General features: G+C 44.1%; 1 protein-coding gene across 3 annotated transcripts in view; it reads left to right on the forward strand.

The window, feature by feature from the left end:
- The window catches only part of KIF21B (kinesin family member 21B), a 113,716-nt gene that overhangs the window by 69,770 nt on the left and 21,502 nt on the right, over positions 1-22,444 (forward strand). For 2 of the 3 annotated variants that reach the window (XM_033919236.1, XM_033919238.1), the window contains exons 16-28: positions 1,669-1,776; positions 1,897-1,965; positions 2,611-2,840; positions 5,357-5,504; positions 7,821-8,015; positions 8,903-9,004; positions 10,516-10,681; positions 12,480-12,540; positions 12,965-13,022; positions 14,253-14,458; positions 15,868-15,942; positions 17,485-17,598; positions 20,074-20,112. In XM_033919236.1, the coding sequence (XP_033775127.1) occupies positions 1,669-1,776; positions 1,897-1,965; positions 2,611-2,840; positions 5,357-5,504; positions 7,821-8,015; positions 8,903-9,004; positions 10,516-10,681; positions 12,480-12,540; positions 12,965-13,022; positions 14,253-14,458; positions 15,868-15,942; positions 17,485-17,598; positions 20,074-20,112 (1,571 nt within the window). The remainder of the gene's footprint in view (positions 1-1,668; positions 1,777-1,896; positions 1,966-2,610; positions 2,841-5,356; positions 5,505-7,820; positions 8,016-8,902; positions 9,005-10,515; positions 10,682-12,479; positions 12,541-12,964; positions 13,023-14,252; positions 14,459-15,867; positions 15,943-17,484; positions 17,599-20,073; positions 20,113-22,444) is intronic. The other variant, XM_033919239.1, reaches the window with a different exon arrangement.

A 22,444-nucleotide genomic window follows, 5' to 3' on the forward strand; every position in this document is an offset into this window, starting at 1 on the left:
TGAATTCCCATCACCGTTTTCCTCTCCACCACTTCCCTTGGGAGGGCATTCCAGGCATCTGCCACCCTCTCCGTGAAAAAGAATTTCCTAACATTGCTCCTGAGTCTTTCTCCCTGCAACCTCAAATTATGCCCTGTAGTTTTACCGTTTTTTCTTCTCTGAAAAAGATTTGTTTCTATATTAATACCTTTCAAGTATTTAAATGTCTCTATCATATCTCCCCTGTCCCTCCTCTCCTTCAGAGTATACATATTTATGTCTTCCAGTCTCTTCTCATACTTCTTTTGGTTCAAAACCCCTTACCATTTTCGTCACCTTCCTCTGGACCGCTTCAAGTCTTTTTATATCCTTCACCAAATGTGGCCTCCAAAACTGAACACAATACTAAGTGTGGCATCAACACCTCCCTTCTTCTACTGGTTGTTCCTCTTTCTATATAGCCTAGCATCCTTCTGGCTATAGTCACCGCCTTATCACACTGTTTAGATGCCTTTAGATCCTCAGACACAATCACCCCAAAGTCCCTCTCTCCGTCAGTGCTTATCAGCCTCACACCTCCCAGTACATACGGTTCCCTCGGATTTCTACTCCCCAAATACATCACTCTGCACTTCTTCACATTGAATTTTCGTTGCCAGACGTTGGACCATCTTCTAGTTATCAACGTAGACTACTGTTAATATGGGAATGCCACAAAGTCATGCTATTTTATTCAATGAGACCTAGTTACTAAAAACTGGGATTAACAGTAAAAGAACACATCTTAATGGCAGCCCAAGTGGATAACTTCTCCTTTTAATTAGAGAAAAAAGTGTCCCCAGAAATGAAGCCACTGTAATATGTAATAAAAGTGAGCTAAGTATAGGGCAGTCGAGCCATTTGTGACATCACTGATGAGGTTGGCGCATAGGCATTGGTGGAATGAGGCATTATGACATCACAATACCAGCTCTGGTTACTGGAGACGGAATCTCTTCACAGTGAGAGGGGAAGTTATCAATAAGGGCTACTGTTAAGACATGTTATTTTATCACTAATTCATGAGAAATAGTGACTAATTACTAGAGTAACAGTAAATTAATATGTTATAACAGTAACCCATGTTGATAACTTCCCCTGTGTGCTATTCTGCAAATGCACAATTGTCTTGCATGATGCATATTTACTAGGGAGTGTAGAGAGGGACATATGGTCTTTATCTTCCTTCCTTTATCTATGTTTCTATAGGCAGGGCTACCACTTATGCATATAACTTACAGATTAGTGTAACTTTTGTATGTCCCTGTCACATTCAGGTGCCCGTACATGCCAACTCTTTGGCTGGTGTAAATACAGGCATGTTGAAACCGAGTTGCATTGGTATTCTATAACAGAACTCTAGTTCCATAATAGGATAGGTCTCGAGGAGCCTAACTAGCACCACCCAGTTGTAGAATTACCCCCATAGTGCTGGAGTATGTAGGAATAATTTGAAACATCTCTAGATAGTTCCAACTACGAGGTATACCTAAGATGTGGTACTGAAAACTGACCAGGTTTAGTATTAGTCACCTAGAATTGTATGGACTAGGTAGGATATGTAAGTTTTTAAATAAATAAATGCCGATCTAATGGGGAAGGAGGACGTGTTGACAGAGTGGTGCCTGTAATTCCTTTTCCCATCTACAGGTGGCGCTCATGAAGCAAATGAGAGAGGAGCAGCAGCGCAGACGAATGGTGGAGATGAAAAAGAGCAGGGAGATTGCTCAGCTGAAGAAGGAGCAGCGCAGGCAAGATGTGAGTGCGAGAAACGCTGCAAATGTGACAGACCTGATGGATGAACCTGCATCATTGTCTCCTAACATACCTCCTTACCTCGGGAGTTCTTTTTTAAATTTTTTTTTTTTTTTTTTACAGTTCCAGATCCGTGCACTGGAGTCTCAGAAGCGGCAGCAGGAGATTGTTCTGAGGAGAAAGACCCAGGAGGTATGTGATTTCCCCTCCCCCCTTACCATGACCCGCAACAGCCCTTCTCCTGAACCCCAGCAGCAGCCTCCTGAGCCTCCTGTGTTGGTGGCTAGCGGGAGCAGGAGTGGTCTTCTCTTGCGTCCGCTCACGCCTGCTGCTGCCTCAAAATGGCTGCTGGGACTTTCAGAAGTTGTCTCTCGAGCAGTGGTTTAGTAAGGGTGAGTGGTGCCTTGGGGTGCCCCCTCCGTACCCTTTTAACTTCTCCGCATGCCCACGTCGGTGTCCGCTCGCCCTTTGACATCACGTCCTAGGCGTGGGTCCCGGAAGAGACTTCAAAGAGAGTGCCAATGCAGACACCGACCTCGCACTGGGTAAGTAAAAAAGGTACAGGCAAAGGCAAGGAGAGGAGAGGGGGAGGGGTCAGAGGAGGAGGAGTGATGCCGCGCCCTTAGGAAGACCATTCCCGGGACTTACTGCCCCCCCCCCCCCCCGGCATCCCACTTACTACGCCACTGCTCACAAGACTTCCCCTTGCAGCGCCATTTTGAGATCGGAACCGACACAGGCAGGAGTAACTACGTAAACAAAGACGTATCATTGGAAAATGACCTCAGGATGACTTTGATGACTCTGTCTTTAACCTTTCACTTTGTCCCCGCCTAGGTGTCGGCTCTGAGACGCCTCACCAAGCCCATGTCATACCGGGTGGCTGGAAGAGTGGGCCCGAAGCCGCTCCTGCTGGACTCAGGAGCGGAACTCTCTGCCAGCACCACATCCTCGGAGCCAGACTCTGGTTCACGCACCGTCTCGAGCATTGTGCGCCAGTGGAATCGAAAGGTGAACAGCTTTCTGGGAGAGTCTTCTTCAGTGGTGAATGGAACTCGACCTGCGAGGTGAGAGGAGATCACACGGGGAGGAGGGAACCAATTAGCTACATCTAGTCCTGGATTTGCCCTGTTGCATGCAAACATTTGATGTCCTGCTTCTCTTAGTGATATCAGCTACCTCTCTCTGCTTGTAATGGTGCGGGACAGGAAACCACTCTAGCAAGGTGTGCTGTGTTTCCTCAAAATATACTAACAAATCAACAGCCCATCCAGTTATATTATCATCATATCCACAATAAATAAGCATGAGGTCTGCATACGAATGACGTGATGACATGCAGTTATATCACGTGCATATTCACTGTGGATATCCTGAAAGTGAAAATGAAAACCAAAGCAATGGAAATGACCAAGAACCACTTGTGGTTAAATCACTTTATTAACCTCTTGACATGGGCCATTTTCAGTTGGAACAGGCCTGCGTCTGGAGTCATGTAACACCCCTTCTCAAGAAAGCGCACTGGCTTCCGGTTACTCACCGGATAACATATAAACTATGTTTGCTCACATTCAAATCCCTTCTTTACAAAACTCCAGCTTTCATTTATAAGTTATTAATTCCATATTCTTCCAATAGAACGTTGAGATCTATTGAACAGCATTTGTTGACGATTCCCTCTCTTAGAATTATTAATACTAGCCGGCAATTGATTTTTTCTGTTACAGCCCCCCAAACTTGGAACTCACTTCCCATTTACTTGAGGGAAGAACACAATTTGGAAAAATTCAAAAGTAAACTAAAGAGCTTTCTTTTTAAAGACGCCTTTGAAAATTAGCCATTTAGTTTTCCAACTAATTTTACTTTTTCTGCCCAATTTTATTGAAGTAATTTTTTAACTTCCCTTTCCTTATGTATCTCCCTTATATGTCCCTTTAACTTTTAAATAATTTGTAGTTCTTATCCCTTCCCTCCCTTATGTTCTCAGTTCTGTTAAGTTTGTCAATAGTCCTGTCGGACCTTGTTTTTGTTATCTATTGTATTGTTCCCCATACTTTGTAATTTTATTATTATGTACATCGCTTAGAATTATGATTAAGCGATTAATCAAATCTCTATTAAACTTAAACTTAATATGACTAAAGAAAATGATATCCTGGCTCGTGTTGAGTCATAAGATTATTGAATAAAGTGGTTTAACCATAAGTGGCTCTTGGTCTTTGGGACCTAGATAATGCAAAAGACGACAGTCGTCATCACTGTTTTGGTTTTCATTGGATTTATTCGTGGAGGATTTTCGTCTGTGGTTTCTTCTGTCCTGAAAGTGAGACAGGCCAGTTGAGTTTGAGAAGCAGATTGAGAACCACTGGTTTAGAGCGTTGCTTTAATAAGATGTAATGCAGCTTTGATTAATAGAGAGACTTCTAGCAGGTTAATTCATAGTGCTGGAATATCACTATGGCTCAAAGGGGCGTGTCGTTGGGTAGGCATCGGGCAGACTTAAACCTGGACATCCTGAAGCAATAATCGAAGCTTTCCCAGGACATTCTAGGCGGAATTTACACGCCGGGACTTAGACGAATGTAAAACAGGTCTAAGTGCCCCAAAGGTGACCAAACTGACAAGATGACCACTGGAGGGTTTAAGGCATGACCCCCCCCCCCCATCTTACTCCCCTAGTAGCCACGACCCCCTCCCACCACCCAAAGAGCAGGAAAAAACCAGGCTTCCCATCACCTGAGCCGGCAGGACTTCCCAAAACCGGTTCAGCTGATCAGAATTCCCCCTGCTGCGATCAAACAAGGTAGTTGAGTACATCTGCCAAAACTTGTTTTTGTGCGTTTTTGATGTGGACATTTTTATTTTTGAAAATGGCCAGAAAAGATAGATGTCCTAAGGACCAAAACATCTACATAGGTCCTTTTTAAAAATAAAAAGATAAGACGTCTGGCTGTTTTGAAAATGGACATTTTCTGAACTGGATTTCTGGATGTTTTTTTCCAAAACATCCAAATTGGACTTAGACGTCCTATCAAAAATGCCCCCTCCACGGCACTTAGGTGGTACCTTTTATGGACTATCACCTAGTGCACATTTATTTATTTATCCAATTTTCTATACCGTTCTCCCAAGGGAACTCAGAATGGTTTACATGAATCTATTCAGGTACTCAAGCATTTTTTTTCCATCTGTCCCGGCGTGCTCATAATCTATCTAATATACCTGGGGCAGTGTCGTTAAACGGAATTTGATGATGTCTTCCTCCAGGCACCACTTTAAAGAGTTGCCCCCAAGAAGTGGGTTTTCTGCCCATTTTCATTGAATGACATGCAATAACATGGGATATCCTATGCTGTTGCAAACAGCTGTCCCTATTCATATCAAGTCTCCTCCCTCCCTTCTGCCTCCCTCCCCCTTGTTCTGGATGCTGTGATGTATTAAATATTGGCTGACCAGCTCCAGGGTGAGAATGGGTGTCTTTGGCCTTTTGGGTGCATGAGAAAAAAAAAAGATTCTTGGACCAGTGAATTGTAACCTAGGGTTTTAACATCCCAGCTTTAGCGTCATGCTTTCTTCATGCCAGGAAGAAGTTCCCAAGGAAGGGTATGGATGAGACGTTCAGTAAGGCAGCCCGTCTGAAGTGGCAGTCCTTAGAGCGACGCATTATGGACATTGTGATGCAGAGAATGACCATTGTCAACTTGGAGGCTGATATGGAGCGGTTAATAAAGGTAAAAAAACATTTTTAGACTATTTGCATTCCCTACTGTAAAAGGCTGTAAATACAAACATTTTTTTAATAGAATTTTATCCTATCAGGTTCGATCGGGGGATAAGAGCTTTTGCAAAATTTGATAACAAATTCTAACTTTTATCAAGCTTTTAGAAAATTGTTAAAAGGCTTACCTATATGATAAATTTTTCTGAATGAGATTATAAGGGGCTCATAATTGAAACTGAAATATGTCTAAAAACCCGCCCAAGTTGGCACTTGGACGATCTAAAACAGTGTTCTTCAATCACCGGTCCATGGACCGGTGCCAGTCCACAGGACCGGCATGTGCATCAGGCCCAAAACTGTGTTCTTCAATTACCGGTCTGTGGTGTGATCGATGCGTTGTTAATAACATTATATTGTGTGTATATATGAAAAATGAATGGAAAAAATAGTGTTACAATTAGGACTATGAGGGCAGGTTCTGGGGTGGAGACTGGGTAGAGATGGGCAGGGTCTGGCCCACGACTTAGCCCAGTGTTCTTCAACTGCCAGTGTGCGGACCGATGCCGGTCCACAAAATAATTCTTTTTTTTTTTTTTTTTTATTATTTATTTATAAATTTACAATTTACAATTCAAGATAAATCTTGTACAGAAAGTGATTACATCAAATGAGCAAAGAAATAGACCTCATAAATTTACATAGAAAAAAAAATTTTTTGTATAATCTCTCAAGTCCACAATTATGATCCATGATGTATATTAAACAGAACTAAAAGAAACCTATTCATTAAAGATAAACTGTACATGGTATACTGATATTCAGGCGTCTAATTTATTGAAGCCCTCATTCTTACCCCTTCTCCAGGCGGGACAAGGAGAGGAAGGCCGTTAACTGGTTGGGCTCAAAGAAAACATATTTCTGAGAATTGTAATGAACTATACACTTGCAGGGATGACGAAGATAAAAAGTTCCCCCTAGAGCCAAAACACCAGGTTTTAATAATAGAAACTCCTTTCTACGTCTTTGTGTATCTCTTGCCAAGTCTGGGGACATCTGTATTTTTAAATCAAGAAACTTTTTCTCTTTATTTTTAAAGAATAGTCTCAGAAGCCAATTCTTATCCATCGTAATAGCCAAGGTCACAATCAATGTAGCAGGTGTTGCACAAAATAATTCTTTTATTTCTGCCGGTCCATAGGTGTAAAAAGGTTGAAGAACGCTGATCTAAAAGGCAGGTTGCCAAGTGCTGATAATCAAAATGATTTTTTTAGACGTATCCAGGGATGTTTTAGGCCTCTGAATGCCACTGTGCACCCAGAGCTGAAAGGGGTGTTTTTGGAGGAGTGGTTAGGGCAGGAAATGGGCGGGGTGTTGGCCGACCTAGACTTAGTCATCCTGCAGAGATAATCGAAGGTTTGATCAGACTACCACCGAACCACCGAAAGGGTGGTTGATCGCTGGAATAATCTTCCACAACAGGTAATTGAGGCCAGCAGCGTGCCAGATTTTAAGAAAAGATGGGATTGGCATGTGGGATCTCTTCATGGAAGTAGTTAGGGGGTGGGCCATTAGTGTGGGCAGACTAGATGGGCCGTGGCCCTTTTCTGCCGTCATGTTCTATGTTTCTATGAACTTATATGTTTTGACTTAGACAATGTAAAGACAAGTATAAGTGCTCAAAAGGTATCGAAAGTGACCAGACAACCACTGCAAGGACAATGTAAAGACACCTCTTCCCCCCCCCCCCCGTGTTCACTGATCTCATCACACCCTCACAAAGTTCAGAATAAATGTACATGCCTGCTTCTGGAACATCAACACCTGGCATAGGAAAGCCTAGTAGAGCTGCACAGAGGTGGCTTAAGTAGTCTGGGGGGTGGGCTAGTGAATTATAGAGAGGAGGACCCAGGCCCATAAGCCACTCTAACCACTACATCAACACCTGGCATAGGAAAATGCTTGTAAACTGTTTAATACAACTTGTCTAAGTAGTATATCAAATCCCCATCCCTTTCCTGTCCGGGAGCCTCTCTGGGCCATATAAATTGCTTTGAATATCAGGGGGCTAAAATTTTGTGTCTTTGTATCCTGTTTCAAGTTAAAAACAATGAAGTTTTCCATGCCATTTCAAAGGAAAACTGAGGACCCATCACACACAAAAATTTAATTTATTAATCTATAAATTCTTTATTTACTTATTTCATCTCTAGTAATCTCTTATTATACTATATTTATATTTTCAGGAAAAATTTGTTATATCATCATTTCAAACGAATATGCATCCCTATCAGAGTAACTGATTGATGTCTCTGTTTTGACCTTGTAGAAGCGGGAAGAGTTGTCTCTTCTACAGGAAGCCCTACTGCTAAGGAAGGAGAAGTTACGGACAGAGGCCTCGGAGGATGAGCGAGGCCTCCAGGAGCTCAATGAAGAGACCGAGGCGCTCACTGCTAATATTGACTACATCAACGACAGCCTTTCAGACTGTCAGGGGACCATCATGCAGATTGAGGAGACCAAGGTCAGTGCCTGGCAGGGGGGTGGGGGAGAGGACCTCCAGGTCACCACCATGCAGATTGTAGTGCTGTGTCCAACTATGGAAAACTCTAACCCCCTTATTCTATAACTGCGCACTCTTTGCACTTGTAAATTTCCAGAATAGTAGCCTCTGTTCCCCCCTTCCCCCCCTCCTCATTTTCCCCGACAAGCTCCGACCGCGTCTGGAGGGCATGGAGCATACGTGGATGTGTGTGACATCATTCCCGCGCATGCTCAGATGCCCTCCAGATGTGGTCAAAGCTTGTCGGGGCTTTCCAAACCCTGGACAAATGCTGGGTTTTGGAAAGTCTGTCCGGGAGCCCGAACAGCCCTCTAAAAAGAGGACATATCTGGGTTTTCCCCAAATGTCTTGTAACCCTATGCAGTGCTATCCCCCAAGAACATCGAAGTTTGGAGCATGAAAGCTGTATTGGCATTAGATGACCTCAGAAGAAATCAGTTGAAATTGTTTGCTATTTTCCAGACTTTCCTCCATATCTGCTTTTCACACAGAGCTGCAATTTATCCTCTTGACTTAAATATCCAGGACATGTCCTCTTTTTAGAGGACTGTCTGGGTGCTTGAATGGACTTTCCAAAACCTGGTAGTTTGTCTGGGTTTTGGAAAGCCCCGACCTCCCGGCCGCATCTGGAGAGCCTCTGAGCATGTGCGGATGATGTCACATGCATCCAGGCATGCTCAGAGGCCCTCCAGATGCGGCCCGGAGGTTGGAAAAGAAAGATGAAGCTTTGTGGGGGTGGGGCTGGAGGTGGAACAAGGTGAGACTGGGGGCAGAACAGGTTTCTCTGTGGAAAAATCTGGTAACCCTATCTTGACTCATTTTAATCTTGGCATGTCTTCCATTCCCAGGATGAATGGGATTCCACGGACACCTCAGTTGTCATCAGTTCCTGTTCCCTTGCTGAGGCTCGCCACCTGCTGGACAATTTTCTCAAGGCATCAATTGACAAGGTAAGCAGAACCCGAAGCTTAGGAGACACTCTGCTAAATATGGTTAGCATAACTGGGTTTAAAAAAGGTTTGCACAAGTTGTGGAGGAAAAGTCGATAGTCTGCTGTTGAGATAAACATGGGAGAAGCCACTGTTTGCCCTGGGACCAGTAGCATGGAATGCTGCTACTTAGGTATTCTATATGGAATCTTGCTTTGGGCTCTGGAATGCTACTACTATTTGGGATTCTGCCGGGCACTTGTGACCTGGATTGGCCCCTGTTGGAAACTGGATACTGGGCTAGATGGACCATTGGTCTGACCCAGTATGGCTATTCTTATGTTCTTACGTGAGCCAAGTATAGGACAGTTAAGCCATTGTAACATCACTGATGAGGTTGGCTCTGAGGCAGTGTGGAATGAGACATTATGACATCACAATCTCAGCTCTGGAATGTTGCTCTCATTGGGGTTCCAGAATTTGGCTATTCTTTGAGATGCTGGAATGTTGCTACTCCTTGGGTTTTAGCCAGGTACTAGTGACCTGGATTGGCCACCGTGAGAACGGGCTACTGGGCTTGATGGACCATTGGTCTGACCCAGTAAGGCTGTTCTTATGTACCCTGTTAAGCTAGTATTCTACAAAGGAATGAAGGCGCATGATTTTTTTTAATAGAATATGCAGCAGTCAGATGCCCTTTGGGTGCCTACCAGAGAGGAGACATGATCGAGACGTTTAAGTATATTACCGGCCGTATCGAGATGGAAGAAGAGATTCTCTTTCCTCAAAGGACCCTCAGCCACAAGAGGGCATCCGCTCAAACTCAGGGGCGGGAAATTTCATGGCGACACCAGGAAATATTTCTTCACCGAGAGAGTGTTTGATCCTTGGAATGAGCTCCCGGTACAGGTGATCGAGGCAAACAGCGTGCAAGAATTTAAGAGCAAATGGGATGCTCGTGTGGGATCCCTTAGAGGGTTAAGCCAAGGGAACCTGTCACTAGGAGTGGGATCCCTAGGATAGTAGACTTGGGGGTAGGTCAGTAGAGTGGGCAGACCTGATGGGCTATGGCCCTTATCTGCCGTCATCTTCTATGTTTCTATGTTTCTATAAGATCTCAGAACTCACTGATGGACATTCAGAAGAGCAGTTAAGACCCTCCTTTTCAGCTAAACAGACTCTGACAGACTGCCTCCTCCTTTTCTTTAACCCCCCTATATGCCCCTTTATTTAATGACCAATCTTGACCTTAGTCTCTGTGAAATGTCAACATTTTTTCCCCCTTTGTACCCACTACCTTATGACCAGTCATGTCCTTAGCTTTTGTGAAATGTCTGCATTGTGAATGTCCCTATGCAACCCGTTAGCTTTGGGGAGGACAGGCTAGAAACCGAAATAAGGCAAACTGTTATAGAATTGACTTAATATTAGTGCTTTAGAAGTGTGCCATATTTTTCTGTTTCCTGGTACTATGACTGCACGTTTTCTTCTGATACCAAAACTGAAGAATAACCATGGTTTTGTTCATTTAGGGATTACAGGTGGCCCAGAAAGATGCCCAAATACGCCTACTGGAAGGTCGTCTGAGGCAGACAGATATGACTGGCTCCTCCCACAATCATATAATCCTGGATGCTTTACGGGAGAAAGCTGAATCCAACCCTGAGCTGCAGGCCCTCATTCATAACGTGCAGCAAGGTATACTGAGCAGTAAGATTTAGAGAAATGACTTGGAGGCATGCTCAGCCTGAACCCTTGAGGGCATGAGACCTTCAACGTTGAATCAAGGTGCTGGGGTACTGAGTTGGACAGACCCTGGAATCTCTTCACACCAAGAGATTTAGTGCCTGTTTTCTTGTACCTAGGGTTGGGCTTTAGCTTCAGTCCTGGTGATGTCAACATTTATACAATAAGTCCACCCTAACATTCCATTCTTATTATCCTAGCCCAGGGGTAGGCAATTCCAGTCCTTGAGAGCCGGAGCCAGGTCGGGTTTTCAGGGTATCCACAATGAATATGTATAAGATGGATTTGCATGCACTGCCTCCTTGAGATGCAAATCTATCGCATGCATATTTATTGTGGATATCCTGAAAACCTGACCTGGCTCTGGCTCTCGAGGACTGGAATTGCCTACCCCTGTCCTAGCCTTTTGCATCTCATTCCTCCCTCTGTGCAACTTGGCGTAGCTCTGCTGCATTTGCTCCATCTTGTATCACGATTAATTTTGCGGGAGAAGTGGCTGGCATGGTTGGAAAGATATGAGGTTGAAATGCTCAAAAAATTCCATAACCTCCAAAATTATGCATGTACTGCTGAGATTAAAAACAGACCAGAAATCTACCATTTTGTTCCTTTTGAAAAGAGGGGCGTGCAGATGAAAAGGTTTATTTTATTTAGTTTTCAGAGGCATATACACTTTTTGTTTTGCTTTTTTTGATTTCATATTATTAGTATATAGTATTAACAACATGGGGGGGGGGGGGAAAAACCCCAGGTGTCATGGAAAATGGAATTAAGCACAAATGAACATCCCTAATGAGGACCCATCAGATTCATAAAAATGTATAATTTCTCTTTGTTGGATCAACAAAGCATCCCAACCATCAAAATATCTTATTTTTCTTGGAAGCAATACAGGGGGTGAATTGACCCCCAAGGGCCTACAGCAATAAGGGACCCACTCGCCACTAACCAGTAATATAGGGGTTACCAGACGTGGGGGAAAAATCCAGACATGTCTTCTTTTTAGAGGACTGTTCGGGTTCCCGGAGGAATTTCCAGAACCCAGCAGTTTGTCCAAGTTTTGGAAGTCCACGACCCTAGGGCCGCATCTGTAACATGCGCGGACATTGTGGTGATGATGTCATGCACACATTTGCGTGATGTGATCGCACCGACATCCACTCGTGGGCAGAAGTTCGTGTGGAGGTGGGGTGGGAGATGGAACGGGGCGAGGCAGGGGACAGAACGGGGCGGTACCAGATGTCCTCTTTTTTCATAGAGAAAATCTGGCAACCCTATAGTGGTTGGCTAGTGACCCATGAACCTTATTGCCTGCGGGCCCAGATCACTGTCAGTTCCCTGCTGAATCAATATGACAGCAAGCATTTTGGTCTTGTTGCTTTTCTTCTGTGTCAGAATGTCTTCAGACTTCAGGTTCAAGGTTCAAGTTCAAGTTTATTAGTATTTGATGAATCGCTTATTCGGTTTGCTAAGCGATGTACAAAATTATAAAAAGAAGTAAAATTACAAAAAAAGACAAACCAAATGACAAAATTTTTGAAGATAAGACAAACTTGAATTGGGAGGAAAGGAGGGGAAAGTTACAACTTTTTTTAGAGGACTGCTCCCCTCTCAGTGACGATATTCAGTAGGCCCAAAGGCTGACGGCGTCCTGGCGCTCTTGAATATAATTTGTGTTTCCTGGCTTGTTTTTATTTTGTCTCCCCGAGCATTTTGGTTTGTATCTTCTGATTTCTTTGTCTTGCTTCAGAAAATGGTTACTGCAGTACGGACGAAGAGGTGTCGGAATTTAGCATGGCATCGGAAGGCAGGTAAGTTACTCAGTGATTTGGCAGTCTACCAAACCTAAGCTGGGAACCCCTGAAATGAAATCAAGCATGTCAGTAGTTTTACTTTTTTGTTGTTTTTTTTTTTTTTTTTTAATCAACAACAAACTTGTGGATAATTATGCTGAGAAAAGGGGGGGGGGGGAAAAGAAAGGATTTTCTCCTCTTTTGCTTGAAAACAGGAAAATTTGATTTCACTCCGAAGTTCAAACTGTTGTTTGATTATTGTAGTTTTTTTCCCTCTTTCCTCTCTTGTATGTCTGTCTTGTGCATCTTTTGTACTTGTCTTTATTTATACCCTATGCCATGGGCTACCAGTGAGAAATCTTGTGATCATTATGATTCCTGTTTGCTGTGCTTAGTTGTTGCCCTGGTGAAAAGCCACTAGTAACGAATTGTTCTGTCTCAGCTTTTCACAGTCCTTTGCCATGAAGGGATCAGCCAGCCAGGATGACTTTAAGTGTAAGGTAAGTGTTACGGAGTTGATTTAAGACAAGAGAAGTATTCTCTTAATATTCCGTTTGCCGTAAGAGACAGACAAGCATGGCCGAGCCTCGGCGAGGAATTCAGTCCCCAGGCGCTGTCTTAGTGGGGGGCGTTGGCACCTCTCGTCCACTCCGACCCCTTGCTGTGCGCTCGCCTTCCCTTCCGACACCCCAAACACCAAGTGCCCCCCTCCCTGCATTCCACTCTCCCCAACCCCTCCCACAAAATCCTAGTGTAGTGGACTGGGGGGTTTTGATCAGACCCCCCCAGCTCGAGAACCCTTCACCCTTGACACCGCCCTCCCAATACCGTTCATCGAAAATCAGGCAGGAGGGATGCCCATTCCCTCCTGCCTTGAGGGGCCACCTCTTCAAAATAGCAGCCCTTCCTCCTCCCTGTACATCCTGGATGCACTGGAAGGGGCCTAAGTTCCTGATTGGCTCAGGCGCCTAAGGCCACTCCCCTAGGGAGCCAATCAGGACCTTAGGCCCCCCCAGTATATGCCGGTGATGCGCTTGGAGGAGCCTAAGGTGCCTAAGCCAAGTGGGAACTTAGGCCCCCTCCAGTGCATCCAGGATGTACAGGGAGGAGGAAGGGCTGCCAATTTGAAGAGAAAGCCCTTTAATGCAGGAGAAGAGTGGGCATCCCTCCTGCCTGATTTTCGATGAAAGGTACGGGAGCGGAGTCGTGGGCAGAGGGATCTCGGGGGGGGGGGGGGGGTCCGATCTGAACACCTTCCCAGCCCACTAGGATTTTGTGAGAGGGAGAAGGGTGATTGGAAGGCCGGGGGGGGGGGGTGCTTGGTGTCGGGGGATGTCAGAAGGTCCCGTTTTTGGCAGCTGGCGAGAGACTGCGCACACGGTGGCCTCTGCCTTGGCCGCCCTCTACCCTCGCTATGCCACTGTTTCAGAGGGTTAAGTGACTCAAAATCATAAGGAGTGGTAGTTGGATTTGATCCCTGGTTCTCAGCTCACTCTGTAACCATTAGGCTACTCTTCCTTTTTAGCCACAAGACAGAGTGGCTTTACTCAGGGTCAGAGAGTCAGCAGGACAGATGAATTTGAACTTGCTTCTTGCCATACCCCTCACCTTCTCTGCTTCCCTTCAAGTAAAATAGAGGGTCACATGCCATTGTCCCTTCTATTGTGGCCATAACATCACCCCTGGTACCCTAGTATCTGGCAGACTTTCACTACACTCTTTCTTACTAGGGAGAGCCCCGACTGTCTGGTCAAATGAAGGCAGTGTCTGCAGAGTTTTTGGGACCAACTCTGGGTGCTTCCACCAAGAACATCACCAAGTCGCTGGCTTCACTCATGGAGATTAAAGAAGATGGTCCAGGCTTCTCTATCAGGGATCCATATTACAAGGAGAAGGTGTCCAGAACCTTCAGCCTTCCCATCAGAGGAAACACCTTGTAAGTGTAAAGAAAAATGGGCCTGATTATTCAGAGCAATTTAAGCAGGCCAAAGAGGCTTTGGCCTGCTTTAAATCATGGTGAGCTGCCCAACTGGTGATATTTAGTAATATTAAACCAGGAAACGCCACCGACTTTCATCTCTGACCACCCATGCTAAAAGTGGGTGGCACTGGGGAGGAGAAGACAGTTATGAGGGTGTTGACAATATTCTGTGCTGGGATCCACATATTTAACTTGGCCAAATTAGCTAAAAACACCAACCATTTTTCCCCGTGCTTGAGGCAAGGGGGGGGGGGGTGGAGAAATCTTAATTCTTTGCAGGGAAATCCCCATTTATCCTGGAAAACTACTTTGAAAATTGCCTCATGTGACCTACTCAGTTAGGTGGTAAGTGTTGGAGAAAGAACTTGATCTGGGGTCTTTAGGTATGTACGGTGATGTAGCCAGACAGCTAGTTTTGGGCAGGCCTGAGCCCAAAGTGGGTGGACATCTCTCTCTCTCTCCCTTCCCCTATGCAGCAGCCTCTTTCTTTCCCTCCCTTCCCACTCCCACCAGCTTGTGCAGCAGATTCCGATCTAATCTAAGATTTACGGATCATTCTATGCCTATAAAGAATCAAGGCAATTTACAAATTTAAGAACTCGTGTAGATCACAGGGAGCTTACAAAAAACAAAAGTAATCAGAAGACAATGGACATTCAAACAAAAAACTTAGTTGATTATACAGAGCTGGTTAAAGTATACTCAGTATAGAATATCATTTACCAAATGCTATGAGATAATGCCATACATAAAAATACAGCTGACCCAGAAGACTTCCCTCTGACGCAAAACACAAATGAGTCAGAGGGACAGCTTTCGGGTCAGCCACTGGCAGCATGTAGGAACCGCTGCCGGCAACCTGGCAACTTGAAGAAAAGATACACATTCGGGGGGGGGGGGAGAGGTGTTAGAAGGGAGGGAGAAAGATAATATGCTGCAATACGGTGGCAGGCTTAAAACCAAACTGGGTGAGCAAGGCCCGCCTTTGGCTATGCCCCGGGTGTGTAGCATTGTACTCTTCCCTGTAGCGTACTGCTGGCTGAGAATTTTCCCCTATGCAGAATTCTTGCTAGAGATGATGGAAGAAAGTTGGGGTTTTCCATATTATAAAATGATATCCCTCTTCCATTTGACTGGAAATGGAATGGCGTAATACCCCTACCAAAATCTGCCACATTAAGTATATTGGGGGTTCACCTAGATAGATGGCTTGGAGCTGTTGAAAAGATAAAGCCCATGATCTACCCAGTCATCTTACAGAAAGGTGTGTGTGTTTGCTTTTTAAAAAAATTTTTTTGATTAAGAGCTCTTTTTCTTTTGAATGAGGAAAAAAAAAAAAATCTGATTTTAATTCCCACTTGCAGACCCAGACAAGGACGAGGGTCAGATACATCTCCACTCATGAGGAGAAAATCATACGACCGGGGACAACCATCTAGGTATGTTGGTAAAATACAGCATATTTCACAGAAGGGTTAAAATTACCATAGGCCTCCTGCAATCAGTACTGAAAATGAAGTGACAGATATTCACACTTAGGGACAGATTCTCTGATTGGGTGCCTGAAAAGATAGGGGGCCTAAAGTTAGGCCCCTATTTCACATCAATCACACTTAGGAACGATTCTGTAATGGGCACCTAACTAAAACGTAGGCGCCTATAATGAGGGTGCCTAAATATTTTAGAGAATCATGCCTAATGGTGCCCAAGTCCTTCTCTGCCCCTTAACATGCCTACTTTGGAGTTAGGTGCCAATAAAGAAACAATAATTATAGTTTCCTTAGCAAAGCAGCATATGAATCCAGAAACCAATGGTAGATGTGAGGTATCCCCATTGGGCTCTGGATTCATCTGCTGCTTCTAAAGGAAAGAAAATTAACAGGTAAGACATAATTTTACATTCCTTAGCAAAGCAGCATATGAATCCAGAGACCAATGGGGATACCTCACATCTACCATTGGTCTCTGGATTCATCTGCTGCTTCTAAAGGAAAGAAAATTAACAGGTAAGACATAATTTTACAATATGTCTATAGATGGTGTAACTAGGTAAGAAAACAACACCAAAGGTGACCAATAGTTTCAAGTTTATTTAGAATATTTGATATGATCGCAATATCCAAATCCACTGCGATTTTCAAAGATTAAAAATAGAAAAAATAAAAAAATCCAACAAACAGGACCTAAAAAACAGTTATGACAAAAAGTGCAAATTGAAGGGGAGGGGCTAAAAAAAAATTGGATTAAATACAATTCCACAATAAATTCTACTTAACAGTGTTCCTTGTCCAGATAAATTCCAGAATGAGGTCATATGATTTTAAATGGGTCAGTTAAAGGCGTCCTTAAACAGCCAACTTTTTAGTAGGCCTTTGAACGTATTAAGTAATTTTTCTTCTCTTATGTTGAAAGGAAGCAAGTTCCAAATATGAGGAGCTGTAGCAGTCTCTTTTTATTGCGATTGACTCGACACGATCGGGTTTCGGCCCACAAGGGGCCTGCCTCAGGAGTCTTGTAGTTAAGTCGTGCTAGACAGAATCACAATGCTCTCTTTACTCATCATGGAAAAGTACTACTCCGTATAAAACCTGCATATGCGGCTGAACTGCTAGCTTGAAGAGCCAACGTGTGCTGCTGTCCGGACACGGTTCTTCAAGCTAGCAGTTAAATTAAATCAGTAATAACATTTTCCCAGGTTCTCTGGAAGGTATCCCTTGTTACACATGTGTGCATACAAGACTGTTAATGAAGCCAGGTTAATCAATTCTCTAGAACAGTGCTATTCAACCCAGTCCTCAGGGACCACCTGGCCACTTGGGTTTTCAAAGTCTCTGTCATCCTGAAAACCCGACTGGCCAGGTGGTCCCTGAGGACTGGGTTGACTACCACTGCTCCATAAGGATGTGCTTCAACAGGTTTCCAGCATCTTAAAATCTATCTAATGTTCAAGTTCACAGATTGTCACTCTTCCTTGCCTCTAGGTCTTCAGATGCCTGTTTCACGCCCCCCTCCTCTCCTCCGACCAGATCACGCAATGACAGGAATGTCTTCTCCCGCTTGACCAGCAACCAGAGCCAGGGCTCTGCACTGGATAAGTAAGAAGGGCCTGCATGTGAAAATCTATTTATATCCAGTCTCCCCTTGTGCCGTCTCTCTTCTGTCTCCAAAACACTCAACTTCTATTCAAAACAGTTTAACCGAACAGGAGAGGCTCCTGGTCGGTGAAATCATGCTGAGTTGATCAGGAGGGGATATTCAGCGGCACTTAAGTGAGTAATGCTGCTAAATATCCCATGTGACTGCCATGGCACTGTCCAGGCAGAAGGCCGAGGCAGAGTCTGGGTGGAGCCAACAACTATGTGGACATCGGTGATATTCAGTGCTGTACCTGCATAGCTAACTGGGCAAGTAGGATCGCATAAATAACAGTCCTGTCTTGGCCCAGTTCGTTATACGGGACCAGCACTTGAATATTAGCCATGCCCATATAACTTCTGGGTACCACTACTGGCCCAGATTAAAATGCTGACTGGTGGTGGTTCAGTACGTCAGGGTACTTCACAGCTTATATTCCACCTCTTCCAGGATTATTGGTACATAGGAACGTCCAATTCCAAAACATAAAATACATGTCCAGCGTTCTACAAAACACAATGAAAAAATACATTATCAAACCATGAATTTGATCAGGATTTGGCATAATATCCGAATGTAGATACAGTAGACTCTCGGTTAACTGACACTCATGGGGGAATTGGTAGATGCCGGATAAATGTAGTTTTCAGTTGCTTGAGAGTTACTATTAAAAATAGGCCTAACTAATACCATATCCCATCTCTTCCCCCTTTCTCACTCTCCTTTCTAGTCTGGGGCACTTTCTCTCCTCCTTTCTTTTCCCCCCAAACCCCACATCTATCCATCTGCCCTTCACCCTGCAGGTCCAGCATACATGTCTCTTCCTTCCCCCTCCCCCCCCCACCGCACACCTTTGGTCCACCTCCCCTCTCTCCCTCCCTCTCTCCATGTGGGTCTTGCCTCGTTGGAAGTGATTTGGCATAGGAAAGGCCCTGTTGGGGCTGGAGGGAGGGGGGGGGGGAGGTTGTTGGGATAGGAGCGCAGGAAATGATTTTTTTTTTTTTGCTGGTTGGTTGAGTTCCATTTAACTGGGATTCTACTGTATTTGACCCTAAAGGCATTTGAGCTTTGTATTGAAGAATCAGAAACAGTAGCACGATAAGACATGGATTTTAAGGCAGGCTGCTAGTGAGAGGCAACTTGGATTTTCAAATTGAACACCAATAGGCCAGAACCTTTCACCTCCTGGACAATTGGCCTCTCTTGAAACTGCCCTTTCCCAGTCCATGATTTTTCCTGTGACTGTTACAGATGATGGTCTTCATCTATCTTGAGGCTCGGAAATGGCACCCCAGAGGAAAGTCCCTTTCGGCTGTAGGTTATTCTAGGCCTCCCCCTTAGCCTTCTGCCCCTACCTATTCTTCACTTGCAACATTTTCAGTTTCTGAATTATGTTTTGCATTATTAATCTAATCCACAATTTATTAATCGCACCATACCAAAAAGGTTCAAGGCGATTTATATCCAAAGAAGCCGTAAAATCTACAGGAAAATGCAAAAGCAGTCGATAATTAAAATATCATCATACCATGAATATTACAACAAATCATATATACGAGTTATAAATATATTTTTTTAAAAATCAGCAGTTCTCCAGCAGCAAAAGGGCTGCTCCCTTTGAATCCCTTTGGAGGCAGAAAGGTGGGTGGTTATCAAGAACCAAGCTCTGGTAGAAAGCTAAAATCTATGCTACTGGACTATAACATTACACTATGTATAGACAAGATGTTGGTTATTAGGAAAGAGAAAATGCTGTCAATTCTTGGCTTCCAAATTCACCCCAGAACAGAGGGGAACTGAATGGCTTTTTGAATCCAAATGCATGATCCCCCCCTGCCCTCTGGTTTTTGTGAGTCTTCTGCATTTAGTTCTTATCATAAGATATGTTTGGCTTTGTAATCTAGCTTTGCCTAGAGGGAGGATAACTTTTCAACCTAATGTCCATGGGTAAAGCGATGCTCTACCTATGGATCAGGGCTTTTGTAAACTGCTCATCCAGTCTGCAGGTAAGCGCATGCTCATACTGCATGTTTTCATGTCAGTGAACCTGGCCTCAGTGGAGACATTCCTAGGGGCAGGGTGGGAGGGATTTTCACTTACATGCAGAATGTTGAACATTCAAAATACACAAAAAAAACACTGTTCGTCAAAAAATGGTGTACCTTACTGTATATACAGTAGATTCCATGGCCCAGTTGTCAGTGAAGAAAGGCATGCACGTTTTTTTTTTTTTGTTTTTTTTTAAACCCATCAGTTTTAAGGATTCGGTCCATTTCTTCCTGCTGTATGTGCTTCCTTTGACTGTCTTCATTTCTCCGCTTTCCTGCATGTAATAACCAGCTGTAGAGATTTCTCGCCCGCCTGCTGCTGCTACCACTAACCTTCTCTGGTCCATGTTTGTCTCTGCTGTAATCCTCCTAATTTTCTGTCCCTAGGTCTGATGAGAGTGACTCCTCTTTCTCGGAAGTTCTAAGGTATACAAAGCTATCTTTCATTACCCTCTGCCCCCCTCGCTTTTGCCCTGTGCAAGTCTGAATGTGGTTTTAATCCCCCCCCTCTAATCCTAAATTTGCCACCAATTGTATGACCTTGGGACAAATCACTTTGTCCCTGTGCTTGAGTTCTAATCCCTGCTTTGCTGCTGGCTCTGTGACTTTTACCCAAGCACCGTCTCTCTGTACCTCATTTCTAATCTGTACAGGTCGCTTGCTCATCCTGTGATTCTGTATCCAACTCTAGTTAGCCAAAGATCTTTGCAGAATTAATTTGGTTGAAAGAGGACCAGATATAATCCAGGGCTGAAGCAAAGAAAAAGCTCATTGTACTTCTGCAGCTAGGTCTGCAACACTGATAAACATTTATTTATTCTTCTAAACTGTACGCCCAGGGAAGCTCAGAATAGTTTTTACATGAAGTTATTTAGGTACTCAATCATTTTTCCCTTCTCCCTACCATAACTATTGCTCACAGTTATAAGAATATAAGAAGAACTTTATTGGGTCAGACCAATGGTCCATCAAACCCAGTAGCCCGTTCTCACGGTGGCCAATCCAGGTCACTAGTACCTGGCCAAAACCCAAAGAGTAGCAACATTCCAGTATCTCAAAGCATAGCCAGATTTCAGAACCCCAATGAGAGCAACATTCCAGAGCTGAGATTGTGATGTCATAATGCCTCAGAGCCAACCTCATCAGTGATGTTACAGTGGCTTAATTGTCCTACACTTGGTTCACGTAAGAACATAAGAATAGCCTTACTGGGTCAGACCCAATGGTCCATCAAGCCCAGTAGACCATTCTTACAGTGGCCAATCCAGGTCCCTAGTACCTGGCCAAAACCCAAAGAGTAGCAACATTCCAGCATCTCAAAGAATAGCCAGATTCTGGAACCCCAATGAGAGCAACATTCCAGAGCTGAGATTGTGATGTCATAATGCCTCATTCCACAGTGCCTCAGAGCCAACCTCATCGGTGATGTTATAATGGCTTAATTGTCCTATACTTGGCTCACGTAAGAACATAAGAATAGCCTTACTGGGTCAGACCCAATGGTCCATCAAGCCCAGTAGCCCATTCTCACGGTGGCCAATCCAAGTCACTAGTGCCTGGCCAAAACCCAAAGAGTGGCAACATTCCATGCTACAGATCCAGGGCAAGCAGTGGCTTCCCCCATGTCTTTCTCACTAACAAACTATGGACTTTTCCTCCAGGAACTTGTCCCAACCTGTCTTAAAACCAGCTAAGCTATCCACTCTTACCACAACCTCTGGCAACGCGTTCCAGAGCTTAACTATATTTTTCCCTCCCCATGGAAGAGTTTTGGAAGATTAAATGGGTCTTGCTTGAAGCTCTTATCTGTCTCCCACTAGGGCCCCAATTTCCAGACAAGCTCCTGCCCCTTAGTTTATATTAATGAGGTACAGTAAAAAAAAAAAAAACCCCAACAAGAACTGTGCTTGACCTGAAACATATTATTGGAGATATTTGACTCAAAATGAGAGCTGTACAGACCTTCCTCCAAGCAATTTGTATTTTGGAAAAGTCATTGTGTAGAGGAGGCGCATCACTGATATGGAAAAATCATTTAACGTTTTCCCTAGGCTGTAGTTTTGCTTCCCATTAATGACCCTTAGTCCAGCCCCACCCCAATGCCTGCTGGAATATTTTTAAAGGGTTGCTTTGTGGACGGAACACCGTCACTTTGGGCTTGTGAGCGATAACGGTGGTCAAAGTGCAGCACTTGTCATTAGCTGTGGCACCGCTCATGGCTTTAACTCTTTTTTTTTTTTTTCCATTGGGGCTGAGCAGGAAGGCGTCCCTGAACTATAGTCTGCAGTGTTCAGAACAGCCAGACACGGATCCTGCTTCACCGCATTTCAAAAATCCTTCTGCACAGTCTACCTGCTTGGATCCACCTGGATCTGCTAATTCCCTCATGCATGAGAGTGCGAGGGTCTTCAAATATTAACCCTTTTTTCTTCCATGGTTTTTCCTGCCTTACTGTACTGGTAGTGGGGTAATTGTGCTGTGTAAATCCAGCCCTGTCTCAGAGCTCCGATGAGGGTTTTTGATTTGTCAGTTTTAATGAACATTGCCTAAAAGAGCAAAAGACGCAACTTTGTCTGTAGATTTTCAGAAAAAAAAAAAGTCGACAAGCCCAGCATAGGGGAACCCTTTCCTGTCTGGTGTCAGCTGATAGATGCAGGAGGAAGTGAAAATGAGTGAAAGGGAGAACAATCCTTTAGAAGGGTTTTCTCTTTCTGTAACATTACTTCATAATTTGAAGAACCTTTTGCTTTCTTATTTA

This window comes from Geotrypetes seraphini, chromosome 13 (genome assembly GCF_902459505.1).
Source record: "Geotrypetes seraphini chromosome 13, aGeoSer1.1, whole genome shotgun sequence".
Taxonomy (NCBI): Eukaryota; Metazoa; Chordata; class Amphibia; order Gymnophiona; family Dermophiidae; genus Geotrypetes; species Geotrypetes seraphini.